A 23453-nucleotide genomic window follows, 5' to 3' on the forward strand; every position below is an offset into this window, starting at 1 on the left:
ACTGCCAGCAATTTTTGTTTCTTTTTACCTTTTCAACTGGTCACAGAAAATGTAAATCCATTATGATCGCTTGCCGACCGTTTGTAAACACACACGGTATCAGTGTGCCTCGCACAGAGAAAAAACATTCCAACCGCAACAGCCCCTTGCCTTGTAACAGCATGTTGAAAATAGCATGTCCCGCGAAATGCAGGGCAAAAAAGGTCAACTCAAGATGCAGCTGTTTTTCTGACTGTCATCCCCCTTCTCTCTCCCTGTTTCCTGTCAGTCTACTTTCAAAGGCAGAAAAAGACCCCAAAAAATATCTTTAATTTAATTTAATTGTTTTCATGGCAATTATTTGATAATTTATTTAACTTTTTATTTGTGAAATACTTTGGAAAAATGTTGGAATTATTTTAAATTGTTTAATGTAGGAAACAAAAGAAAGGATATTTACTCCCGACCCATAAAAATTGGTCCGCGATCCGAACATGGGTCCCGGCCCACTGTTTGGGAAACAGTGCTCAGTGGTGTTCATGCTGTATTAAATAGAGCTATAAGCCCACAGTGAAACGGCAATGGGACCGTATTGATCGTCTGACTGCTCACTATTGATTACTGGTTTATTGTGTCTGTGTTTTCTGCGTTTTTTAAATTGTTTAATGTAGGAAACAAAAGAAAAGGATATTTATGCCTACTCCCGACCCATACAAATTCCCCAGTTCAAATATGATCATGTTGGGGGGTCACGGCCTGAAAAGGTGGAGAACCACTGCTCAACAAAAAATGGACAAAATTACATTTTATTCATAAAAAAAAGTGACATAGTGCTGCTTTAAAAAATGCCCGTATAATTATTTAAACAGCTATTATATTGGAACATCAGACTCTTACAATAAAATGTGCTTTTATACTTGTGATGTGAATTGTGAATACTTGAGTATATTTACTTATACTTTGTCGACCAGTGACCACTGTATACAGTATAAGTGAATCCATTGTGACTCCCCATAGCTGTCACTCTGTTATTTGTAGTGGTGGAAAGTAACTAAAGATTTGAATACATTTTATACACATGCATTATACCTTGCAAAATGGGACATTCTGCAATAATATGTACTTTTACTTTTGGTACTTAAAGTACATTTCGATACCAATACTTTTACACTTTTACTCAAGTACATTTAAAATGTAACAGAGTGTTTCTACATTGCAATATTGATACTTTCACTTAAGTACGAAAGCACTGGTTATTTGACATTTTCTTCTCAAGGAGCAAAACTGGTTCCATGGAAACAAGTGTCCGTTGGGTTCACGCTAGCCCTAGAATGTCTGTGATCTTACATACATTTCAAGTATTCCAAATACACAGTCATAGATCCCCCTCGTAGGCGCGCTGTGTAGTGACGATATGCGCGGCCGTAAAAGTGCTCTAAACTCCGTCTGTACTCACCCAATAATTAATTCCTAAGACTTGGAGTCATTTTTTGTCCTCTAGTGTCATATCCATTTGAAAGTTCTGGCAGAAAACGTGTGTTTAGTCAAATATCTCCACTTTTCCACGAGCTTCACACGGACGCGCTAGGGGGGCGCGACTTGAGTGACGGACCCACACAAGTAAATCGGTCCGTCACTCAAGTCGGCCCCCCTAGCGCATCCAGACAGTCGTCCGTGTGAAGCTCGTGGAAAAGTGGAGTTATTTGACTAAACACACGTTTTCTGCCAGAACTTTCAAATGGATATGACACTAGAGGACAAAAAATGACTCCAAGTCTTAGGAATTAATTATTGGGTGAGTACAGACGGAGTTTAGAGCACTTTTACGGCCGCGCAGATCGTCACTACACAGCGCGCCTACGAGGGGGATGACTGTGTATTTGGAATACTTGAAATGTATGTAAGATCACAGACATTCTAGGGCTAGGTTCACGCACGCACGACTGTAGGATGGACCAGTGACGTCACACACGTGCGACGGAGCCTTTCCGCAATTTCGACGCTTTTCTGTGACGTCGCCGACGGATCCTTGCTGCTCGTGGAGCAACAAACAAACAAACACGTCGCAGGTTTCACACACTGTAGACCCACTGCTGTCTGTGAGTGAATTATGCTTTTTTTTAAAAACAGATTCTTACGTCTCGTTTGCTTTGAAATGACAAACTGTTGACGAACAGGAATAGAAAGAAGCTAACTGTGACTGCTAAAGCTAACCCTCAGCTATAACCACACTGCTAGCATTTGTCTAGTTAGGCTATTATACATGAATACAGTGTTATAGTGAAACACAATGATGTTTGAAAGTTGGCTCTATGCACAGCAGCCATATTAGAAAGAAATTGGGCCTCTTTCCTTACTGCCTTCACAGGTGTTACCAATCATTCTAATGAAGGCTCTGTTCCATTTAGTGTAGCACAGTGGCTCTAAAACTATTTCAATTTCAAGGACCCCCATAACTGTGAGTGTACAAATGGAACCAAATGAGGGTAATGGTCCATTTGGTTCCATTTGTACACTCTCAGAGTTACAGACCTGTAAGGGTCCATTTGGTTCCATTTGTACACTTTCAGAGTTACAGACCTGTAAGGGTCCATTTGGTTCCATTTGTAGTCTCTCAGAGTTACAGACCTGTAAGGGACCATTTGTCCACTCAGAGTTACAGACCTGTAAGGGTCCATTTGTCCACTCAGAGTTACAGACCTGTAAGGTTCCATTTGTACACTCTCACAGTTACACACCCATAAGGTTCCATTTGTACACTCTCACAGAACACACCCATAAGTTTCCATTTGTACACTCTCACAGTTAAGGGTCCATTTGGTTCCATGTGTACACTCTCACAGTTACACACCCGTAAGGGGCCATTTGGAACCCCCTCAAGGAACCATGAGGGTCCCTGGACCACACTTTGAGACCCACTGGTGTAGCAGAGTGTTTCCAGTGAGCCAACATGCACAATATCAGCACCCTGATTCTGTTTGACAAGAATGGAACTGAGCCTTTACTAGTATCATTGGTAACACCTGAAAGAAGTAAGGAAGAGGCCCAATCTCTTTCCAATATGGCTGCTGTGCGCCATATTGGGCCTCTTCCCTAACTCCTCCACAGGTGTTACGGGTGTGTAACTGAGAGCGTGCAAACGGCACCTAAAATGATGCCGTTAAACATTGAATGGTTTAATGTGATTATACGTCTAACTAACTGATTAATGTGGTTAGCTGCAGTTGTGTTAATTTCATCAGTGGTTCTCAAACTGTGGGTTGGGAGTTGGACCCCTAGGGGGGTCCCCAAATGATTTTCTTTTTGCGGGGGATGTCATCTGCTTTAATGTGCAACATTGTTTTCTCACTCAACAGTGAACATACAGTATTTTGTATTACAGGGTATCTGTACATTTCTAAAGTGACAATTTAAGGACTTTTAAGACCTTTATAATACCTTGATCAAATTAAATAATAAAGTAATAAAAAAATAAGTAAATATACTATAAAAATGGTCAAACATTGGCCAAATTGTCAAATATTACCTAAGAAAGAGGCAACATTTTTTAAATTAACAGATACAAGCTCACACCGCCTCGCAACATCTTTTATTTTCACAATACAACTAAATGTAAGGCCTCAACTCCTATAATTCCAAGTCCTTGTCAGGGTGGGGTTCCCCTGTTCAAACATGATTATTTTGAGGGGGGTCCCCAGTTCAAATATGATTATTTTGAGGGCGGTCCCCAGTTCAAATAGATTAGTTTGAGGGGGGTCCCCAATTCAAATATGATTATTTTGAGGGGGGTCCTCAGTTCAAATATGATTATTCTGAGGGGGGTCCTCAGTTCAAATGTGATTATTCTGAGGGGTTGCGGCCTGAAAAACAAACAAACACTGAATTACATCACTGTGTAATATAACGTATAAGGGCCTTATGCAGCGGCGTTGCTTCACTGTGTACTAAGGTATAAGGACCTTAGGCAGCCTGCCGTGTTTTTACCTAACCCTAGAATGTCTCTGATACGTATGTTTTTTCCTTATCAACCATATATATAAATATCGATGCATGGCGAAACATCACATCGATATTTATTTAAGTATTAGAACATTTTCATAAAAGGCGATAAAGAAAAAAACAGACTCAGAACACAGGCAGCCATTGGATGTAATGAAAGATCTTGTATTCAGACAGAGAGAGAGGAAGGTTACAGTATCACAGGTATGGTAGGCATCATCGGTCGTGTCTCTCTGCCGCTAAACAGAGAAAGCACTGGTCTTTAACAGCGTCCGTTAACATAAACATATGACATCATTGAAGATACATCGAGCATCCAGCCGTCGGAGGTGTCATCCTGCCATTGGTGGATAGTGATGATTACGTCGTCGTCAGATGAGGATGATGATGGTAGATGATGAAGATGATGATGATGGTGTGACCGTTTATCTTTGAACAAACAGCGTCCACATGTCTCGAACAACACGTTGGCCTCGGCTCTGACCTGTCACTGGTCAGAGGTAACTTCGTGACACTGCGAGAAGGGTTATGCATTGGAGGAGAACACCAAGATATAGTGTTCTCAAAACAATAGATAGTCACAGAACGCCTGTACTCCCTGTAGCTAGTTTGACCTTGCATAGACAGAGACAGGAGAAAATAGGGAGAGTAGAGTACAGAATTTAGGCCAATATGACACCCTTATATTAATTTGACATTTAAAGCAGGTTTAGGACACTAGACAAATTATGATCAATCAAAATATTTCTATCAGTCTCATATTCCAAACATTACATTATGTATTCTATAACACTTAAATGGTTGATATTCTATACATAACATATTCTTAACACACAAAAATGGATGATATTACATACATTTTCAACCTTATTTTCATATAACTGGTCCACACTCATTATAAAATGGCACCATTTCTGTCTACTCACTCTGTGTCTCATTGGTGGGCTGTGGACAGTTCAAGAAACCTGCCTACCAATGACATCATCGGTAGGCAAGCTTGGTCATCAAGAGAAAGGCTGCAGTTTCTATTAGCTTGGAATCCCGGCCCCATCGATGATGTCACTGGTAGGCAGGTTTCTGAACTGTCCACAGCCCTCCTGAGTAGACAGAAATGCTGCCATCTTATAATGAACAATTATACGAAGATAAGGTTGAAAATAGATACAAAATAGATATCCTTTTCCTTCTGGAATGATTCTTTCTATACTTGTGAGGACCAAATGTCCCCACAAGTATAGTAGAATTTCAGAAATAGACATTGTGAGGACCAAGAAAAATGGCACTTAATGGTTGAAAAAGATTAGTAGAGTTGGAAAAATATTCAATGTTCAATGTTCAATGTTCAATGTTTAAAGCTCCTCTTCTACCCCGGATTTGAACCCGGTTTCCTGCGCAAGAGCTGACTTTTTTTTACCATTGAGCTAATAGATCAAAATTCATGTCAGATCCTGTGTCTAGGTGAGACATGACCTTTGACACGATCTAAATGTCTCAATAGAAGAGCAGGGAGACAATATATAAGTTATGTTGTATTTAACATACTCTACCATGCAGATTGGACACAATTAAAATGTATTCATAAAAATAAAATCAAAATGTCAAAATGTATACAAAATGGCGTTCATAAAATTGCTGTCCTAGAATGCTGATGTCCTGACATGTATATTAATACAAATGTGTATGTATGTGTGTGTGTGTGTGTGTGTGTGTGTGCGTGCGTGTGCGTGTGCGTGTGCATCAAGGCAGAATGCGTCAGTCATGTCCATGCAGTCGATGCTGCAGGACCGCATGGCAGCAGCCCAGGGCCTGCTGCAGCGCGTGGAGGCGCTGTGCGCCGCGCAGCCGCGCAGCGTGGAGGGACGCGCCAAGCTCTGCAGCAAGCTGAAGGCCGAGCTGCGCTTTCTGCGCCGCGTGGAGGCCGGTACGTGTCTGTCTACAATCATTACATAATCGCCTCATCGCTATAAGCTCTATGCACAGCAGCCATATTATCACTTCCTTCACAGGTGTTACCAATGATACTAATGAAGACTCTGTTCCATTTAGTGTAGCACAGTGGTTTCCACCACGACCCCCATAACTCTGAGAGTGTACAAATGGAACCAAATGGACCCTGTACACTCTCAGAGTTACACACCTGTAAGGGGCCCTTTGGAAGCCCATGAGGGTCCCTGGACCCCAACTGTAGACCCACTGGTGTAACAGAGTGTTTCCAGTGAGCCAACATGCACAATATCAGCACCCTGACTCTGTTTGACCAGAATGGAACAGTGCCTTCATTAGTATCATTGGTAACACCTGTGAATGTCTTCATAATATGGCTGCTGTGAATAGAGCCTATCGTTGCAATCATTTCCATGTTGAAGAAGTGTTAATATGTTTTCTAAAGTAGTGGAAATAGCAGATCTACTAGCTCGCAACGTGTCAACGCGTTGTTAGATTGTGTATCAGCTATTTCCACAATATGTATTTCTTTATTTTATTTTTTTACACATGTTGAGTATAAAATGATTAAATATGACATATTTTGGTTGGTGATAGTACATTATTTGTTTATATTAGTGGCACCAGCCATCGTCATTTTACTTTGGCTTTTAGACAAGAACTGCACAGGGCAGATATGACCAAAAAAAATACACAAACAGAGATGTCATTTTTACAACTTTATAATTTTATAACACGGGGATAACAATCGACAGTGTTGTCCCAAATAGAAATTCGATTTTTATCGTTCCAACGTTAAATGGAAAAGCACAATTAAATCCGTTAATCACAATCATTTGTGTGACAATTAAAAGTAAAGTGTCATGATTGACAGGCAAAGTGCTCATCAAAGAGTCCCACCTCCAGAGCACTAACCTCGCCCACCTGACCGCCATCGTCCAATCAGCTGAGAGCCTGACAGACGTCGTGAGCGTGCTTCACGTGTTCTCATACCTGGACGGGTTAGTAGAGTTTTATGTTTTTCATTATTTTTAATTATTTCGTTTTGACTGTTTGTATTCAATTTCAGCTTAGTTTAGTTCTTGTTAAGTGTTGGTTTCAGTTTTATTTCTTGTAATATGGGGTAGTCAAGGGTGAGATTATTTTTGGTACACTAACTTCCCAGGAATAGAAAGGCTGTAGTTCATTAGCTTGGAATCCCCATCGATGATGTCATTGGTAGGCAGGTTTCTGAACTGTCCACAGTCCTCCAATGAGACTCAGAGTGAGTCGACAAAAATGGGCTCATCTTTTATTGAGCATTAGTGAAGAACAATTATATGAAGACAAGGCTTTAAGTCGAATATGTTGTCAATAGTGTAGTTTTGGTTATTTTGTTAGGTGTATTTAATTATAACTATATAACTGTGCTATGTGGACAGGGGCGGGACCAAGCAGTGTCTGGTGGTGGATGTGGTAGCCAATGGGGGACACACCTGGGTGAAGGCCATTGGTCGCAAGGCGGAGGCTCTCCATAACATCTGGCAGGGGCGTGGCCAATACGGAGACAAGAGCATCATCAGCCAGGCTGAGGACTTCCTGGAGGCCAGGTAGTGGTTCCTGTCATATCCAATAGAATTTTACAATACATTTTTATAATAGGCTCTATTCACAGCAGCCATATTATGAAGACATTCACAGGTGTTACCAATGATACTAATGAAGGCTCTGTTCCATTCTGGTCAGACGGAGTCAGGGTGCTGATATTGTGCATGTTGGCTCACTGGAAACACTACCAAATGGCCCTTTACGGGTGTGTAACTCTGAGAGTGTACAAATGGAACCAAATGGTTCCATTTGTACACTCTCAGAGTTATGGGGGTCGTGGAAATCTGACATTCAAAAATCTGAGAACTACTGTGCTACACTAAATGGAACAGAGCCTTCATTAGTATCATTGGTAACACCTGTGAAGGAAGCGATAATATGGCTGCTGTGAATAGAGCCTATTTAGGCATTTAGCAGATGCTCTTATCCAGAGTGACATAACCCATTCAGACCGGGAACGCATCTGTTGTGTCATTTTTAAATGTCATTGGCTATTCAAAAATAGTAATGTAAGCTCATAAGCTTGTATATCTGCTTGTGAAAATGTGTGCAAACCTTTGAATAATATATATTTTTTAAGTGAACGTTTGTAACTCAAATCTTTGCTTCCGGTGATTCTACAAATGTCTTCTAATTGTTTTGGAAAGAACATATGTTGCTATAGTAGTATCAGTGGTTCTCAAACATTTTCATGTCAAGGACCACCCAAAATTATATGTATTTGGCCACGGACCCCCATCTCAAAATATCTAGTTCCAGGGACCCCCCCAGAAGCAAAGATTTGAGTTCAAAATGTTTGCTTTAAAATTATATACATTCAAAGATTTGCACAAATGTTCACAAGAAAAAAAATATATATGTATGTCTGTATATCTGCTATTTTTTGAATAGTTAACGAAATCTTAAAATGACCCATGCGTTCCCGGTCTGAATGGGTTAAAATAAGCAAGGTAAATGCATACAGTTTAGTGCCTCAAGAAACTAGGATCCCAGGTAAACCAAGAACCTTGTTGATTGTTGTTTATTGTTTGTTTACACTTGTGGTTGTTTTATCCTGTTGTACAGCACTTTGGGCAACCTGGTTGTTTTTAGACGGGCTTTACAAATAAAATTCACTCAACTCGACAAATGAACCTTGTGTTGTGTCAGTCGCCAGCAGCCCGTCCAGTACAGCCAGCCCAGCGTCATCTTTGCCTTCTACAACGGAGTGTCCCGCCCCATGGCCGACACCCTGAGGACCATGGGCGTCAACGTGAGGGGAGACATCGTGGCCGTCAACGCGGAGGAGGGCGGGGCGGAGCAGGAGGAGGAGGAGGGGGAGGAGGAGGAGGCGGGCACAGAGCGAGAGGTGATCGACGGCAAGGGGGACAGCGAGGGTGACGACGACGAGGAAGAAGAGGACGACGACGACGAAGCGGCAGGTCTGACCAGAGTGGATCGACACACGGTGGTGGAGCGTCTGGCCTTCCCAGAGGTGGGTAGGGATTCAGTTACATTTAGTTTATTTGTTTAGTTTACATTTAAATTATTTAGTTTGTTTACATTTAGTTTATCCATTTAGTTTACATTTAGTTTATTTATTTAGTTATATTTTGTTGATTTATTTAGTTTACATTTTTATTTCATTACATTTGGGTAGCAATTAGTCACATACACATTTTGAATAAATTGTGCTTGTAAGCGTAGATTTAATTCAACATACTTTTACTTCAGTTTGTTACTTTTTTATACTTTTTCTTTAATTAAAACTTGATTTTCTGACCCCTGCGCTGCCTTCAAATCCACTCCGATATTGATCAGAGTAATAGCCACAGAGTTATGGCTTTTTGTGTGTTTAACACTGCTGTAGAACCCCATTTGTGCTTAGTTTGGGGCAGATTGGAGCAGCCAATAGGAGCAATCAATTGGTTACATATTGATTCTGAATTTAAAACGGTTTCAAAACTCTATTGCTGAAACGTTCAAGCCATGCATTCACCTATGAGCAGTCTCTGCCTAGCTCCGACAGTCACACGCACGCACGCACACACACACACACACACACACACACACACACACACACACACACACACACACACACACACACACACACAGAGGAGATCGGAGCAGCTCAGATCGTCCTCATTCACCGTGAGAGAGAGACAGTTTCTCTCCACGGAAAATAGGCTCTATGCACAGCAGCCATATTGGGAATGAATTGGGCCCCTTCCTTACTTCTTCACAGGTGTCACCAATAATACTAATTAAGGCTCTGTTCCATTTAGTGTGGTATAGTGGTTGTCTTATTTTCGTGGACGCCCAAGGGTCCATTTGGTTCCATTTGTACACTCTCAGAGTTACACACCCACCATAAGGGGCCATTTGGAAACCAAAATGGAGTGTTTCTAGTGAGCCAACATGCACGATATCAGCACCCTGACCAGAATGGAACAGAGCCTTCATTAGTATCATTGGTAGCACCTGTGAAGGAAGTAAGAAGAGGCCCAATTTCTTTCCAATATGGCTGCTGTGCATAGAGCCTATTCTCTAGCACATTGGTTCTCAAAACATTTCAAGGACCCCCTTTTTTGGTATACGGACACCCATATCTCTGCGAGTGTACAGATGGAACCAATTGGATCCGTAGGGATCACTATCAGAGTTACAGACCTGTAGTAGTCAATTTGGTTTCTAACTGGCATAGCTGTGGACCCCCTGGGGGTCCCCGAACCCCACTCTGAGAACCACTGCTCTAGAACGTCTGCGCAGCAGTGCTCAGCGACCTCCCCTCTACACCAGGGGTCTTCAACAGGGGGCCCGGGACCCCTAGGGGGTCCTCAGAGTTACTACAGGGGGTCCGCCAAATCTTTGTGTGATATGATTTTTTTTTACCTTAACCACTTGAACCCTAGCATCCCTTTTCTGAGGAGAACTTAAGCCAAAAATAGCCGATCTACAAGCTCTCAACGCCTCGCAGCGCGAGGCGTTGAGAGCTTGTAGATCGGCTATTTTTGGCAAAGAGGCTATATATAGGTGTAGAGGGAAAAAAGAGCAGACCACGTAAACAAAAAATGTTGAATCTGAAACACAATTTTATACGATATAGAGGGGGTCCCTGCTTCATCTCTCTCTCAGCTAGGGGGTCCTTGGCCTGAAAACGGTAAAGACCCCTGCTCTACACCAAACAAACCTCTTTGGTGAAAATAGCCAGTTTACAAGCTCACAGCAATTCGTATTGGGACCGTTTACAATTTAGGCATTTAGCAATAAGCAAGGTAAACACTAAACACGTACCAAATATATTTTTTAATATTTTATATCAATGCATAAGAGACAGCGTAGTGCCTCAGTAAACTAGGATCACAGGTAAACCAAGAACCTAGCATCAGTCTAAAACATTACTGTCAAAATAATAATCTGTACATTGACACTAGGATACCAGGTAAACTATGAACCTAGCATCTATCTAAATAACATGCTGTCTAAGTAAAAAATTGTAACATTGTGGTCAAGACAAAACAAGCCTAAGTAACGCAATGCATTGAGAGCTATTAGATTGGCTGGCTCATGTTCCCCCTCCCCAGAATAGGCTCTATTCACAGCAGCCATATTATGAAGAAATTCACAGGTGTTACCAATGATACTAATGAAGGCTCTGTTCCATTCTGGTCAAACAGAGTGACAGGGTGCTGATGTTGTGCATGTTGGCTCACTGGAAACACTCTGTTACACCAGTGGGTCTAAAGTTGGGGTCCAGGGACCCTCATGGGCTTCCAAATGGCCCCTTACGGGTGTGTAACTCTGAGAGTGTACAAATGGAACCAAGGGTCCATTTGGTTCCATTTGTACACTCTCAGAGTTATGGGGGTCGTGGAAACCACTGTGCTAGACTAAATGGAACAGAGCCTTCATCAGTATCATTGGTAACACCTGTGAAGGAAGTGATAATATGGCTTCTGTGCATAGAGCCTATAGACAGGTTTCCTGTTAGTAAACATGAGAGGAATATGACCGCGCAGATGCGGGGGAAGCCTATGGGTGCGTTTGGAAATTACGCACCGGAGCACACTCGCCTATTAGTTTGTATTGGCCAGTGCGCTCACTGCCGCTCAGGGCTGTATTTTCGAACGCGCCTTACCCCCACGCATGCGCAGATTGCGCATTCTGCTCTGTGATGACGTCGCTCGGAAACCCGTCTATAGCAACGCTAGGGTTCAAGTGGTTCAAAGTTACAATGCTTTTCCTTTACATGTTGTGTTTGCTCCTCCCCACTCAGCTGAAGGTGGAGGAGTGTTGCCGGGTCAACCTGGACATCACCACCCTCATCACGTACGTGTCGTCGTTGTCACACGGGCGATGTCACTTCTCCTTCAAAGAGGAGGTGCTGACCGAGCAGGCGGCGCAGGAGAGACAAGAGAAGGTACGTTGTGACATCACTGTGACGTCACTGTGACGTCACCAAAAAAAACAGGTCAAGCTGTTCTTTCCCACTGATGGATTTATTGATGCTCTCTTACTGGGGTTCAACAGCCCAATGTCGAACTGTTACATGAACATAAATAAAGCATAACATAAACAAACATTCATATTAACCACTTGATTGGGTAAACTGGGCCTGAATTGTCTCTGTACTTGGAGTGCTTTTTATCTGTCTACACCCAAACCTCTTTGCCAAAAACAGCTTTTGACACGTTGTGAGCTTTTAGATCTGCTGATTTTGGCTAATGTTCCCCCCCTAGAATATGGATGCTGGGGTTCAAGTGGTTAAAACGTAACGTACACATAGTGATTGCAAGTTTTTGTTTGCTTTAAGCCGTCACATAAGTGCAAATGATACAAATGAGTCCAGCTTCTACAAAAAAAACATTAAAACTATCATTCCTCCCATTGTCTTCCTCCTTAGGTTCTACCCAAACTGGACTCGTTCATGAAGGACAAGGAGCTGTTCGCCTGCCAGTCGGCCGTACACGATTTCCACGTGATCCTGGAGACGCTGGGCGGCCCGGGAGAGAAGCAGCGAGCCGACGAGCTGCTGGCCCGGGTTCGAGTGGTCCCTGACCAGCCTTCAGAACGCACACACACACTCACAACCAGTTCAAAGGTCAACCACAGGTCAGTGGTTTACTCAGCTACTGTACTTGAGTACACATTTTAGTTACGTTTACTTCACCTGAGAATTTCCATTTTTTTAATACTTTGACAGCTTTAGTTACTTTGCTCATTTACATTATTATTATAAAACATGCATTACTCACTTTGGTATTTGAAAATAGCAATCTACAAGATCACAACGTTGGTCAAATTTGAGTACTTTTACTTAACTCATCCAGTGCCACATGACGTCAAAGACGTCACGTGGCCTGACGCCCCGTGCGCCACATGACGTCAAAGACGGGTTTTTTTTACCCCATTTTTTGGGGGGGGAAAAACATGTTCAGAACCCAAGATATGATGATTTGAAGATTTGCTGCTCCATTCACTCTTTGTTTAACTTCTAACTTAAAAAGGCTGTATCTCGGCTCCTAAGCACTTTTCTTTTACAATGAATTTTAGCTGTGGCACCCAAAATTCCATAAATAAGCTGGGCACTGAATGAGTTAAGTACTGTAAAGTGTATTTTGATGTCAATACTTTTGCTCTTTTACTCAAGTAAAGTTTTTAATGTAGGCCTTTTACTTGTTACAAAGTATTTTCATATTAAGGTATTTGATACTTTTACCTAAGTAAGATAATCTGAGTACTTCTTCCACCACTGTGTGTGTGTGCGTGTGTGTGTGTGCGTGTGTGCGTGTGTGTGTGTGTGTGTGTGTGTGTGTGTGTGCGCGCGTGCGTGTCTCGCAGGTCTCTCATGATCTTCGGAACGGGCGACGGCCTCAGGGCCATCACCATGACGGCCAACAGCGGCTTCGTCAGGGCGGCGGCCAATCAGGGCGTCCGGTACAGCGTGTTCATCCACCAACCCCGCGCTCTGACAGAGGGGAAGGAGTGGAGGGCCACGCCCATTTGACAACATGCCATCCAATCAGTTTTGGTTTGGTGATCATTAAAGGTAGTTTAAGAGATATTTATTATTTGGGTACAACAAAAGTTTTTTTTGTTAATAGCTCTATATTCTTATAGTTATATTGCTATAGAGTGTTTGTTCAGTAACAGGAGTCTCCCTGTCTCTCCAGCTCTTTAATAAACAGAAAATAAATGTTCAGGTGGGTTGCCTATTTCAGTGGTTCTCAAACCTTTTCATGTCAAGGACCCCCAAAATGATATGTATTTGGCCGCGAACCCCCATCTCAAAATATGTCCATTCTGTATGTTCCAGGGACCCCCCCACTCGGTGCCGCGCTATGAGCTTGTAGATCTGCTATTTTTGAATAGCCAAAGTATAAAATATGGGGAAAGGGGTTAACATGATTTTGACGCTTTATTAACTAATTTAACTAATTAACTAATAATGCTGGGGACCCCCTGGTACACCCCCAAGGACCCCTGGGGGTCCCCGGACCCCACTTTGAGAACCAATGCCCTATTCCATCGAATCAGGAGAGGCTACCCATTTATCATTTCTCTGTGTCATCACTTCCAATTTAACTTGTTTATTCTGTATCCTGTATGAGTTCTCTCTCCTGATTGGCTAAAATGTGTATCCTGACCTGACAATGTATTTTCTGTTTACTAAAGAGCTGGAGAGACAGGGAGACTCCTAATGAACGAACACTATAGCAATGATTACTATCAGAATATACAGCTATTTAACACTCAGTCTAACAAAAATGACATCACTTAATCACCTTTAATACTTGATGCTGTTTAACATGTTAACGGTTTGTTTATTCAGTCATGAGCCTTGTTTATTTTTTTTGAAAGAGTTGCTGCAATTCATTGTGTATTATTTTTCCTACAAGATGTACAGGATGTTTCTGTCGGTATCTGTAGATGGAATATTAACTTTATGTACAGATAAAAGTATAGATATCTTGTATGATTACTCTAAGTTTAAAAAATGATAATAAAGCATTCAAATGACTGAAACGACATGACTGGCTGAGTTCATTTATACTCTGTAGAATGACGGTGTTGTTTGCTTCTTAACATTGCAGTGATTCTCAACCTTTTTAATTTCAAGGAGCACCATGATATAGTTGCTGTTGGGTGGAAAGCTTGTATGTCCAAAACGTTACTTTTTAGGAAATGGGAAAAAAATAACCTGATGTTCCAATGGATCCAATGTAGATCACAATGTTAGTTACAAGCTCTGTTATACATTCATAAAACCCTCACACACACTTAACTTTCACATGAACAAAAATAGCAGATCTGCAAGCCCACAATGCATCACATCACGCTGTGAGCTTGTAGATCTGCTGTTTTTGCTACTTTTGTCTACTATAGAATCTAGAATAACTATATGATGAACTAGGGCATTCATTTACAAAAAACAAAAGATTGAAATATGAAGAGGTTTCTGCCCTATAGCAACGATAAAAGTTGCTTTATATAAAAGTAAAAGAACCAACTTTAAGATATAAAATTGCTAAAATATGCATTAGACCACGCCACGGACCCCCAGTATTCATTTAACTCTTGAGTTTACAAATGGACATGTATTTGGTTTCATTTTTACACTCAGAATTCAATCAACCACTACAAGGATTTTACAGTTCCCAGATGTAGCAAATTGTATGAAATGGCCTCAAACTGAAGCTAAGAACGTTGAGAAGTTATAGTGCTGGACAATAAGTTCCGTCAGAGCTGATCGTGTGTGTGTGTGTGTGTGTGTGTGTGTGTGTGTGTGTGTGTGTGTGTGTGTGTGTGTGTGTGTGTGTGTGTGTGTGTGTGTTATTTTAAATGTCCATGTCCATTCTGGTGGGTCACTGTGACTCATTTAACATAATACTGAAAAGTATCAGGAGGTCATTGCATTCCTTTCATTTCAGTACAGTATTGCTGAAACGGTTGACTCAAACCTTCAAACTAGAAAGACATCTTACATGCTGAATGTCATTGTGTGGTGATTTGTTGTCAAAGTTACATTGTTATGTTTTAATGTATTTTAAAGTTGGGTTTGAAACTGAAATGTAACTAAAATGAGTCCCCGAAAAAGAATGAATACATTTTAAGCTTGACATGACTTATTACTACAATGTGTAGAAAACATTGGGTAAGTTTGGAAAATGACTGGTTTATGCAAACTGTGAATAGCAGGCAGAACAGTCAACAGCGCCATCTGGCTGCCACCTGCCTCATTTAAAGGTCACCTATTAGCCCTGCACATGAACTCTGCAGCCGCACTGAGGCCCCTGCTGGAGAGCATCCCAGCCCAAACATTAACGTAACTAATGATTGGGCAGCGCGACCCGGAAATGACCGTAATAATCCTAAAATGGCCAGTCCGCCCCTGAATGCAACCAGGACATTTTTCCAACTTTTACCTGACTCTTGCAAGAGACCACAGGAAGTATGTACCATGGTGGAGCAGTGGTTAAGATACAGGCCTTGCACACAGATGGTCCTGAGTTCAAAACCAGCAAGGACATCTTTCCAACTTTTACCTGGGGCTTTTACCTTTATCTAATCTTTTAGTGAATACCACGCAAGTTAACAGAATAATAAGAACCTCTGTGGTGCAGTGGTTTAGATACAGGGCTTGCAACCAGACGGTTCCCGGTTCAAATTCAACCAGGACATTTTCCCAACTTTTATCTGACTCTTGTGGTCTGTATCTAATCTTTCAGTGAACAGCCTGCAAGAGACAAGAGAAACTATGAACCATGGTGGAGCAGTGGATAGGATACAGGCCTTGCACACAGAATGTTCTGAGTTCAAATCCAACAAGGAATATTTTCCAACTTTTACGTGGCTGTTTCACCTTTATCTAACCTTTCAATGAAGAACATGCAAAGATGAATTACAGTGGTGCAGTGATTGAGATACAGGGCTTATAACCAGAAGGTTGCTGGTTCAAATCCAACAAGGACAATTTTTGAACTTTTACCTGACTCCTGCACCTTTATCTAATCTTTTAGTGAAGGACACGCAGGTGAACAAAGTCAGTAAAAATCACTGTGGTGCAGTGGTTAAGATACAGGGTTTACAACCGGAAGGTTCCCAGTTCAAATCCAACTTGGACATTTTTCAAACTTTTACCTGACTCTTGCACCTTCAAATCCCACACATGCTGATTTGCCATTTCCAGGATTTGAGTCTTGAGTCCCAAGACTCAAGACCCAAAAGAGTCTTGAGTCGAACCAATTACTCCCACGGAGACATCAAATTTCTCTTTTGGGCCTTAAGTCCCAAGACTCAAGGCCCAAAAGAGAAATTTGATGTCTCCGGTTCGACTCAAGACCCAAAAGAAGGTGAACTGACTGTAATGATTCAAAATGTCATATATAGAATAGAAACCCCATTCAAACTTTAAAATGTTCATCCTAATATGGACATGTTTGCCTGAAAAGGGATCTTTGAAATGTTTCATTGTTTTAGAATAGTACTCCTTTAAAAGTTCAGAGATTTATAATGGAGGTCGATGGAAGATTTTGGGACCTCAAACGGCACGGGAGCGAAAATATATATATTTTTTTAAACTTTTTTTTTTCTTCAGTCCACTGGCGTAGCGGCCCACCGGGCATTTGCCCGGTACGCCAAATGGCCAGTCCGCCCCTGGTAGCTATACAACAGGGGTGGGCAACTTGCCAGTCTATGTCTCACAAAAGTAGCCAAAAATAGCCGATCTACAAGCTCAAAACGCGCCGCACCGTGAATTAGAATCCTGAAAAGTAACATTTTTATTTCATTTCAAATGCATTTAGTTATACTTATGTAAAAGACAATAGAATTGTAATTCTAGTCATTAAGCTACTAATATATCTAGGTAATTAAAGCGGATCATGTTTGGAATTGTAACAGCTGAAATCAATAATATATTGGGCCGCATTAAGTGAAGGTGGGGGCCGCATGTCACCAGTTTCCCATGTATGCTCTGCAATCTCACAACACATTGCAGTGATAATAACCATTGCGAGCGTGTAGATCTGCCATTTTCGGTGCACGACATGATGTGCAACAGACAATACGTTTACAAGCCAAGAGAAACACACTGGCCTCTATAAGAGTGGTTCTCAAGGGTCCAGGGAGCATATGGGGTCCTTGAGGCGGTTCCAAATGGACCCTTACAGGTCTGTAACTCTGAGAGTGTACAAATGGAACCATTTGTTTCCATGTCTACACTCTCAGAGTTATGGGGGTCCTTGAAATAAACAAAAAGGTTTGAGAACTACTGCTCTATGGAATCCAATTGACTGAGAACTTGAATCCACTGAATTAGTCTGACACATCAACACAAAGACCAAACCTAACTACTCAACTATTAGCATTACAATACTCACTCACTAGCTGTTGCCTGCTTTACATGACTTTAACCTGACAGAACAGAAAGTACTGTAAGTACCATACTTAAGTACTCATCAGGGTGTCGGCTGGTTTCACACATTTTTAGGACATTAACATCCCAACTAGAATTAAAAAGGTAGGGCAAGTGATATTATTTTGTTAAAACAAAAAGCTGGAACAAGTTTAATGCTATTTAATAAACAGAAAATATATTTTCAGGTGGGTTGCCAATTTCAACTAATCAGGAAATTGGCAACCCATTCATCAAATTCAATTTGACATCGTTCCAGTTTTGTCCTTTGTCATCACTTCCAAATTTCACTTGTTTATTCTGTATCCTGTATGAGTTCTCGCTCCTCATTGGATAAAATCGGTATCCTGACCTGCTTACTAAAGAGCTGGAGAGACCCGCTACTGATCAAACACTATAGCAATGATTACAAAATATAGAGCTATTTAACACTTATTTCAACAATGCGTTACCTTTTGTTGTACCCAAGTAATAAATATCTCTGGGTTAGAAAATCACTTACTGTACCGTTAAAGACTTTAAAAAAGAGATTCACTTTTATGTAAATACAAATATATACACTATAAACATGAAACAGTCCAGTTTTAGATCTGCAAAAATATTTGATGAAATCCACAAACCTTAGATATAAGTTGTCAATGTTACCATTTATTTAAAAAACAAAGGTATACAAGCTGCATTTACCAAAAGTAAAAGATAATGCATATATTTGCTGATGTGTGGAAGAGTTGACATTATTATAAAGACCTTTCATTTCCACTGTAAAGACAAACATCTTTACTGGGTTTTCAAATACATTCACACATTCTCCTTTTGATTAAAAACCAACAACCTGAAGTGTTTAGGTGTGTTGTGTCACTTATATGTATATATAAAACTACACATAATTTGCGCAAAACTATCAACTGTTTTCACTTATCGTCGCTGCTGGGCAGAAACCTCATATCTCCAAATGTATTGTAATCTTTACTAATGCCCAACTTTGTCACACCAGTGTCTCACACAAAAGCAAAAATAGCCGATCTACAAGCTCACAACGCGTTGTTATCTTCTAGATCTGCTATTAGTGTTTTAGTGTGTCTGTGGCTTTTATAAATAATATTGAACCAATGAAAAGTATTAACAATAGCTTGTGACTAAATAATAACTACATTGGAGCACAGGTTCTTTTTTTTTTACATTTCCTGAAAAGTAAAATTCTCTTTTTTCTTTTTTACATACAAGGTTTCCGCTTGACAGCGACGTTATGAATCGCTTAATGACATCATATAGGATGTGTTTCTACATAATGACATCACAGAATGCTTCATTATGTATTCACTACATAATCACATATTTAAATGAGGTATCTCATTCCCTGGCTGTTTTGGTTTGCTGGTGAATCGTCCGTACTTTAGAAAAAATTAAACAAATCGTATTCCCTGTAAAATACCAAATAAACAAACAAATATATGTCTTTCATTTAGAGTTGTGTCCAGACGTATCATGTCGTGGATCTACAGAGTCCAGTCACACTTGCATCAGGGTTGTCAATTGTTCCGCAGTGTTTTTTTTTATAAAAGGGTAAATAAAATAATTTCTCTCTGCTCCAAGCACCGTGTTGTGGCCTCCCATCTTCATAAAACGGACCTTAGTTGCACTGCACTTGGTCCACTCTTTTCCCCCCTCTATTCCCGGCTATTTTTGAGTGGATAAAAGGTCAATACAGGCTCCTTCCGACGTCAGAGGAACAGGTCCGTTTCAGACAGGCTTTACCGAACTAGATCGTAAAGTCAAGACATCCGAGGGGTGCAGGAGCATTCACCGCCAATTCCGAAAAACAAAAGTCAGAAGGAGCTAGCTTTAACCCATTAAGACCGGGAACACATCCGTGTCATATTTAGATTTCTTTGGGCTATTCAAAAAGTCTTCTTCTTGAAAAATCATGAACATTTGTGCAAATCTTTGAATAGATGTTTTAAAGCAAACAACTCCGATCTGTGCTTCTGGGAGGGGTCCCTGGAACAACATATGTTGAGATAGGAGGTCCGTGGCCAAATACATATCATTTCGGGTGATCCTTGACATGAAAACGCTTGATAACCACTGATATAGCAACATACGTTTTTTTCCTTAGAAAAAAAACTTCAAAAATAGCAGATCTACAAGCTTGTAGAGCGGCACTCGGTGCCGCGCTACAAGCTTGTAGATCTGCTATTTCTGAATAGCCCAAAGAAATCTAATAAATGACACACAGATGCGTTCCCGGTCTTAATTGAGGTTGAGATGTGCCGGAATACAAGCAAAACCAGACGGGGGTTTCCCCGATCAGAAGTAGCGGTTCCCGGACGGGGCTGAGTGGGCCTGGTGGCGCTGCTGCTGCTGTGGGCTGTGTGTGTTCTGCTGAGAGCCCCCCACCGGGACGGGTCTGAGTCCAGACCAGGGGTCCTGAAGCATGGACGGACTGAAGTACTTCTCCACCCCTCCTCCGTTCCGCTGGCCCTGTGGTGAACCCTGGAGACAAACATCACTTCATTAGTCACACATTCTATTGAAAGTCATGATTTAGGTTAAAACAAAAAGGGTTTAGCACTATATTCAGATAGTAATAATTGCTATGGAGTGTTACATTGTTTGTTTGCATAGTATTGTATATTGTTGTTTGTCAGTGCTTCCTTGGGTTCAATCCTTTTGACATTGTATTGTATTCAACTGTACTTCCCTGTAAATTCCAATACTTTCACTTCTACTCCACTACATGGCAGAGGCAACATTTGTACTTTTACTCCACTTACAATTATTTGAAAACTGCATTGTGAACTTGTAGATCTGCTATTTTCAGATGATATATATATATATATTTTTTTTAAATATTGAGTACTTACTACTTTTTGTACTTTAAGTACATTTTGATGATAATACTTTTGTACATTTTTAATTCCGGACTTTCACCTAACAAGAGCACTTCTACATTGCAATATTGATACTTTCACTTAACTCAACAAGCCAAAAGTCGCTTATAACAAGCCAAGACATGGCAACACTGAACATAAGGCGCTTGTTTTTGTTTTTACCTGGTAGCTGTTCCTGTGGTTGTGAGGGGATCGTCCATAAGGGGAGCGATGGAACCCTCCAGGTCCTCCTCCCCGGGGACTGAGGCTGTGGCGCGGCTTGTGGAGGCTCCTACCCCCGTAACCCCCACCTCCTGATCCTCCTCCATAACCCCCACCACCTCCTCCTCTGTTAAAATGAACCGGAGATCCACCAGGAGAACCTCCATACTGTCCTCCTCCTCCCCGGCCTCCACGAGGAGGCCCCCAGGAGGAGGAGTGAGGAGACTGGGGGCCTCCTCCTCCGGGGCCCCATGGAGGAGGAGGAGAAGCCCAGGGAGGAGACTGGAGGAGCCCCCCGGAGGGGGAACCTCGGTGGCCGCCCCCGGGGCTCTGCTGCTGCTGCCGCACGTTGTTCCTATGCATTTTATATAAAAGCTTTAAATGTCTAATAAACGTTAACTAAGTGAACCGACTGGAAGCTGTTGAGGTAAAGCCGTGTTTAGATGTGTTGTCAGGTAGATTGTGGTTCAGTTAGAGCTCTGTGAGTGAAGTTAATGAACTGAAGAACTCACTAACTCTGAGAGTGAACTGAACTAACGACCCGCTCTGCTGTTGTTTATATCCACACAGGAACCGGAAACGCTAAACGTGTTCCGGTTGTTAAAGGCGAGCGACCGGGCTGCGACACACCGCCACCTAGTGGTGATTACACATTCCTTTACACACAGAGACTGTTAGTCACATTTAGTATCACTGCAATGTAGACATACTCTATTACAAGTAAAAGTCCGGAACTAAACATTTACTTGAATACAAGTACACAAATATTGGCGTCAAAATATACTTAAGTACTAAAAGTAAAAGTACTCATTATGCACAATATCCCTTTTCACATGTTTCCAAAATGTTTACATTTTTATTTTCAAATAGCCATGGCTGAAGTGGTTAATGTATGTTTTACAAAGTAACTCAAGTTTTCAAATAATTGTAGATGAGTAAAAGTACAATATCTGCCTCTGAAATGTAGTGGAGTAGAAAGTATTGGAAATTGGAAGTACTCCAGTAAAGTAAAAATACAGCAAAATTGTACTTAAGTAGTACTTGATACATGTTACTTTCCACCACTGGCTAGAGTATAATTTACTATACTATTATAAATAGTTACTAAATAACTGTTTTAAGAGTTGTGTTCCATATCATGATGAATGCCAGTGTTTTAGTTGTTCTTTTACCATGAGTTTATCACTTTATGTGAATCTGTGTACAAATGTGTGCAAATATTCAGGCCCTAAAACCAAGAATGCCCGCCCGCTATATCTTCTCCTCCAAAACAGAGCTATATCCATGGTCATATTTGTTTTAACCTGAAACATTGGGGCCATGATTTATTATTGTCACCAAAGCAAACATTGTTAGAACTTGATAATTAAATAAAGGGGTGTAAACAGTTGTTGTTCATGTACTGTACATGCAGTTTATACACACTTAATAGTGTCAGAAATCATATCTATCTGAGACTTTCTATCTTTCTATTATTCTCTGCTACAATACAGTTGAGTTTAAGCAGTGGTGGAAAAAGTATTCACATTTTAAGTAAAGGCATCAATACTGCAACGTAGAAACACTCTGTTACAAGTAAAAGTCGGGTATTCAAAATTTCCTTGAGTAAAAGTACAAAAGTATTGGCATGAAAATGTACTTAAAGTACCAAAAGTTGAAGTACTCATTATGCAGAATGTCCCATTTCACAAGTTTTCAGATGTATACAAATATTTTGAAAATAGCCAGATCTACAAGCTCACAATGTGTCGCATTGCAACACATTGTGAGCTTGTAGATCTGCTATTTTCAAATGGCCGGAATGTATATAGGGCTGTACTGGTTAATGTATGTTTTGAAATAGTAACCAAAATCTACAAATTAACTGGTAACTAAGTTTTCAAATAATTGTAGTGGAGTAAAAGTACAACATTTGCCTCTGAGCTGTAGTGGAGTAGAAGTAAAAGTATTGAAAACTGGAAATACACTAGTAAAGTAAAAATACCTCAAAATTGGACTTAAGTACAGTACTTGAGTAAATGTGCTGAAGTTTAGGCTTCTTTTGAAAACTACAAAGAGTTGGGGGGCCAGGGGCTTGTGCTACTAAAACCTGTGCCCACTTTACACCTGCAAAAAGTCATGTGAATATAGAGGAGTTCCATTGTTTCACTGCTTGGTTTTGATTGCCCCCCCCCCCCCCCCCCCCTCCAATGTAAATCCATCATGAAATGATGAAACAGGTTTCTGTTCCTTTAGGTTTCAGTTCAGGCCTTGATTAGTCCAGCAATTCAAATGGACACATCGACTCATCTCTCTTTCATTCAAAACAATGTGCTTTGTTCTGCCCAACAAACACATGGGGTATGTAGGCCAGAATGTCAATTCAATGAACGTCACATTGTTGGCAAAAAGCACAATCCTTAAATGGATAGTTCAACCCCAAAATGACTTTTTCTCTAAAGATTAGTCACCCCATA

General features: G+C 41.0%; 2 protein-coding genes across 2 annotated transcripts; one reads left to right on the forward strand and one right to left on the reverse strand.

Moving 5' to 3' along the window:
* The first annotated feature begins 1941 nt into the window (after nucleotides 1-1941).
* On the forward strand, nucleotides 1942-14514 carry LOC311045870 (UPF0415 protein C7orf25 homolog). The gene is made up of 8 exons (XM_084057933.1): nucleotides 1942-2078; nucleotides 5725-5899; nucleotides 6797-6923; nucleotides 7344-7511; nucleotides 8659-8983; nucleotides 11765-11908; nucleotides 12392-12600; nucleotides 13330-14514. Exons 2-8 carry the CDS (start codon nucleotides 5737-5739, stop codon nucleotides 13493-13495), a joined length of 1302 nt encoding a protein of 433 aa, XP_083914059.1. The 5' UTR covers nucleotides 1942-2078; nucleotides 5725-5736; the 3' UTR covers nucleotides 13496-14514.
* Nucleotides 14515-18533: 4019 nt separating this feature from the next.
* mplkip (M-phase specific PLK1 interacting protein) lies at nucleotides 18534-21552 on the reverse strand. The gene is made up of 2 exons (XM_084057940.1): nucleotides 20959-21552; nucleotides 18534-20398 (listed from the first exon to the last, which is right to left on the reverse strand). The coding sequence occupies exons 1-2, from the start codon at nucleotides 21358-21360 to the stop codon at nucleotides 20213-20215; spliced, it is 588 nt and encodes a 195-aa protein (XP_083914066.1). The 5' UTR covers nucleotides 21361-21552; the 3' UTR covers nucleotides 18534-20212.
* Between the last annotated feature and the right edge of the window lie 1901 nt (nucleotides 21553-23453).

Source organism: Gymnoscopelus microlampas (genome assembly GCF_963454915.1).
Source record: "Gymnoscopelus microlampas genome assembly, chromosome: 5".
Lineage (NCBI taxonomy): Eukaryota > Metazoa > Chordata > Actinopteri > Myctophiformes > Myctophidae > Gymnoscopelus > Gymnoscopelus microlampas.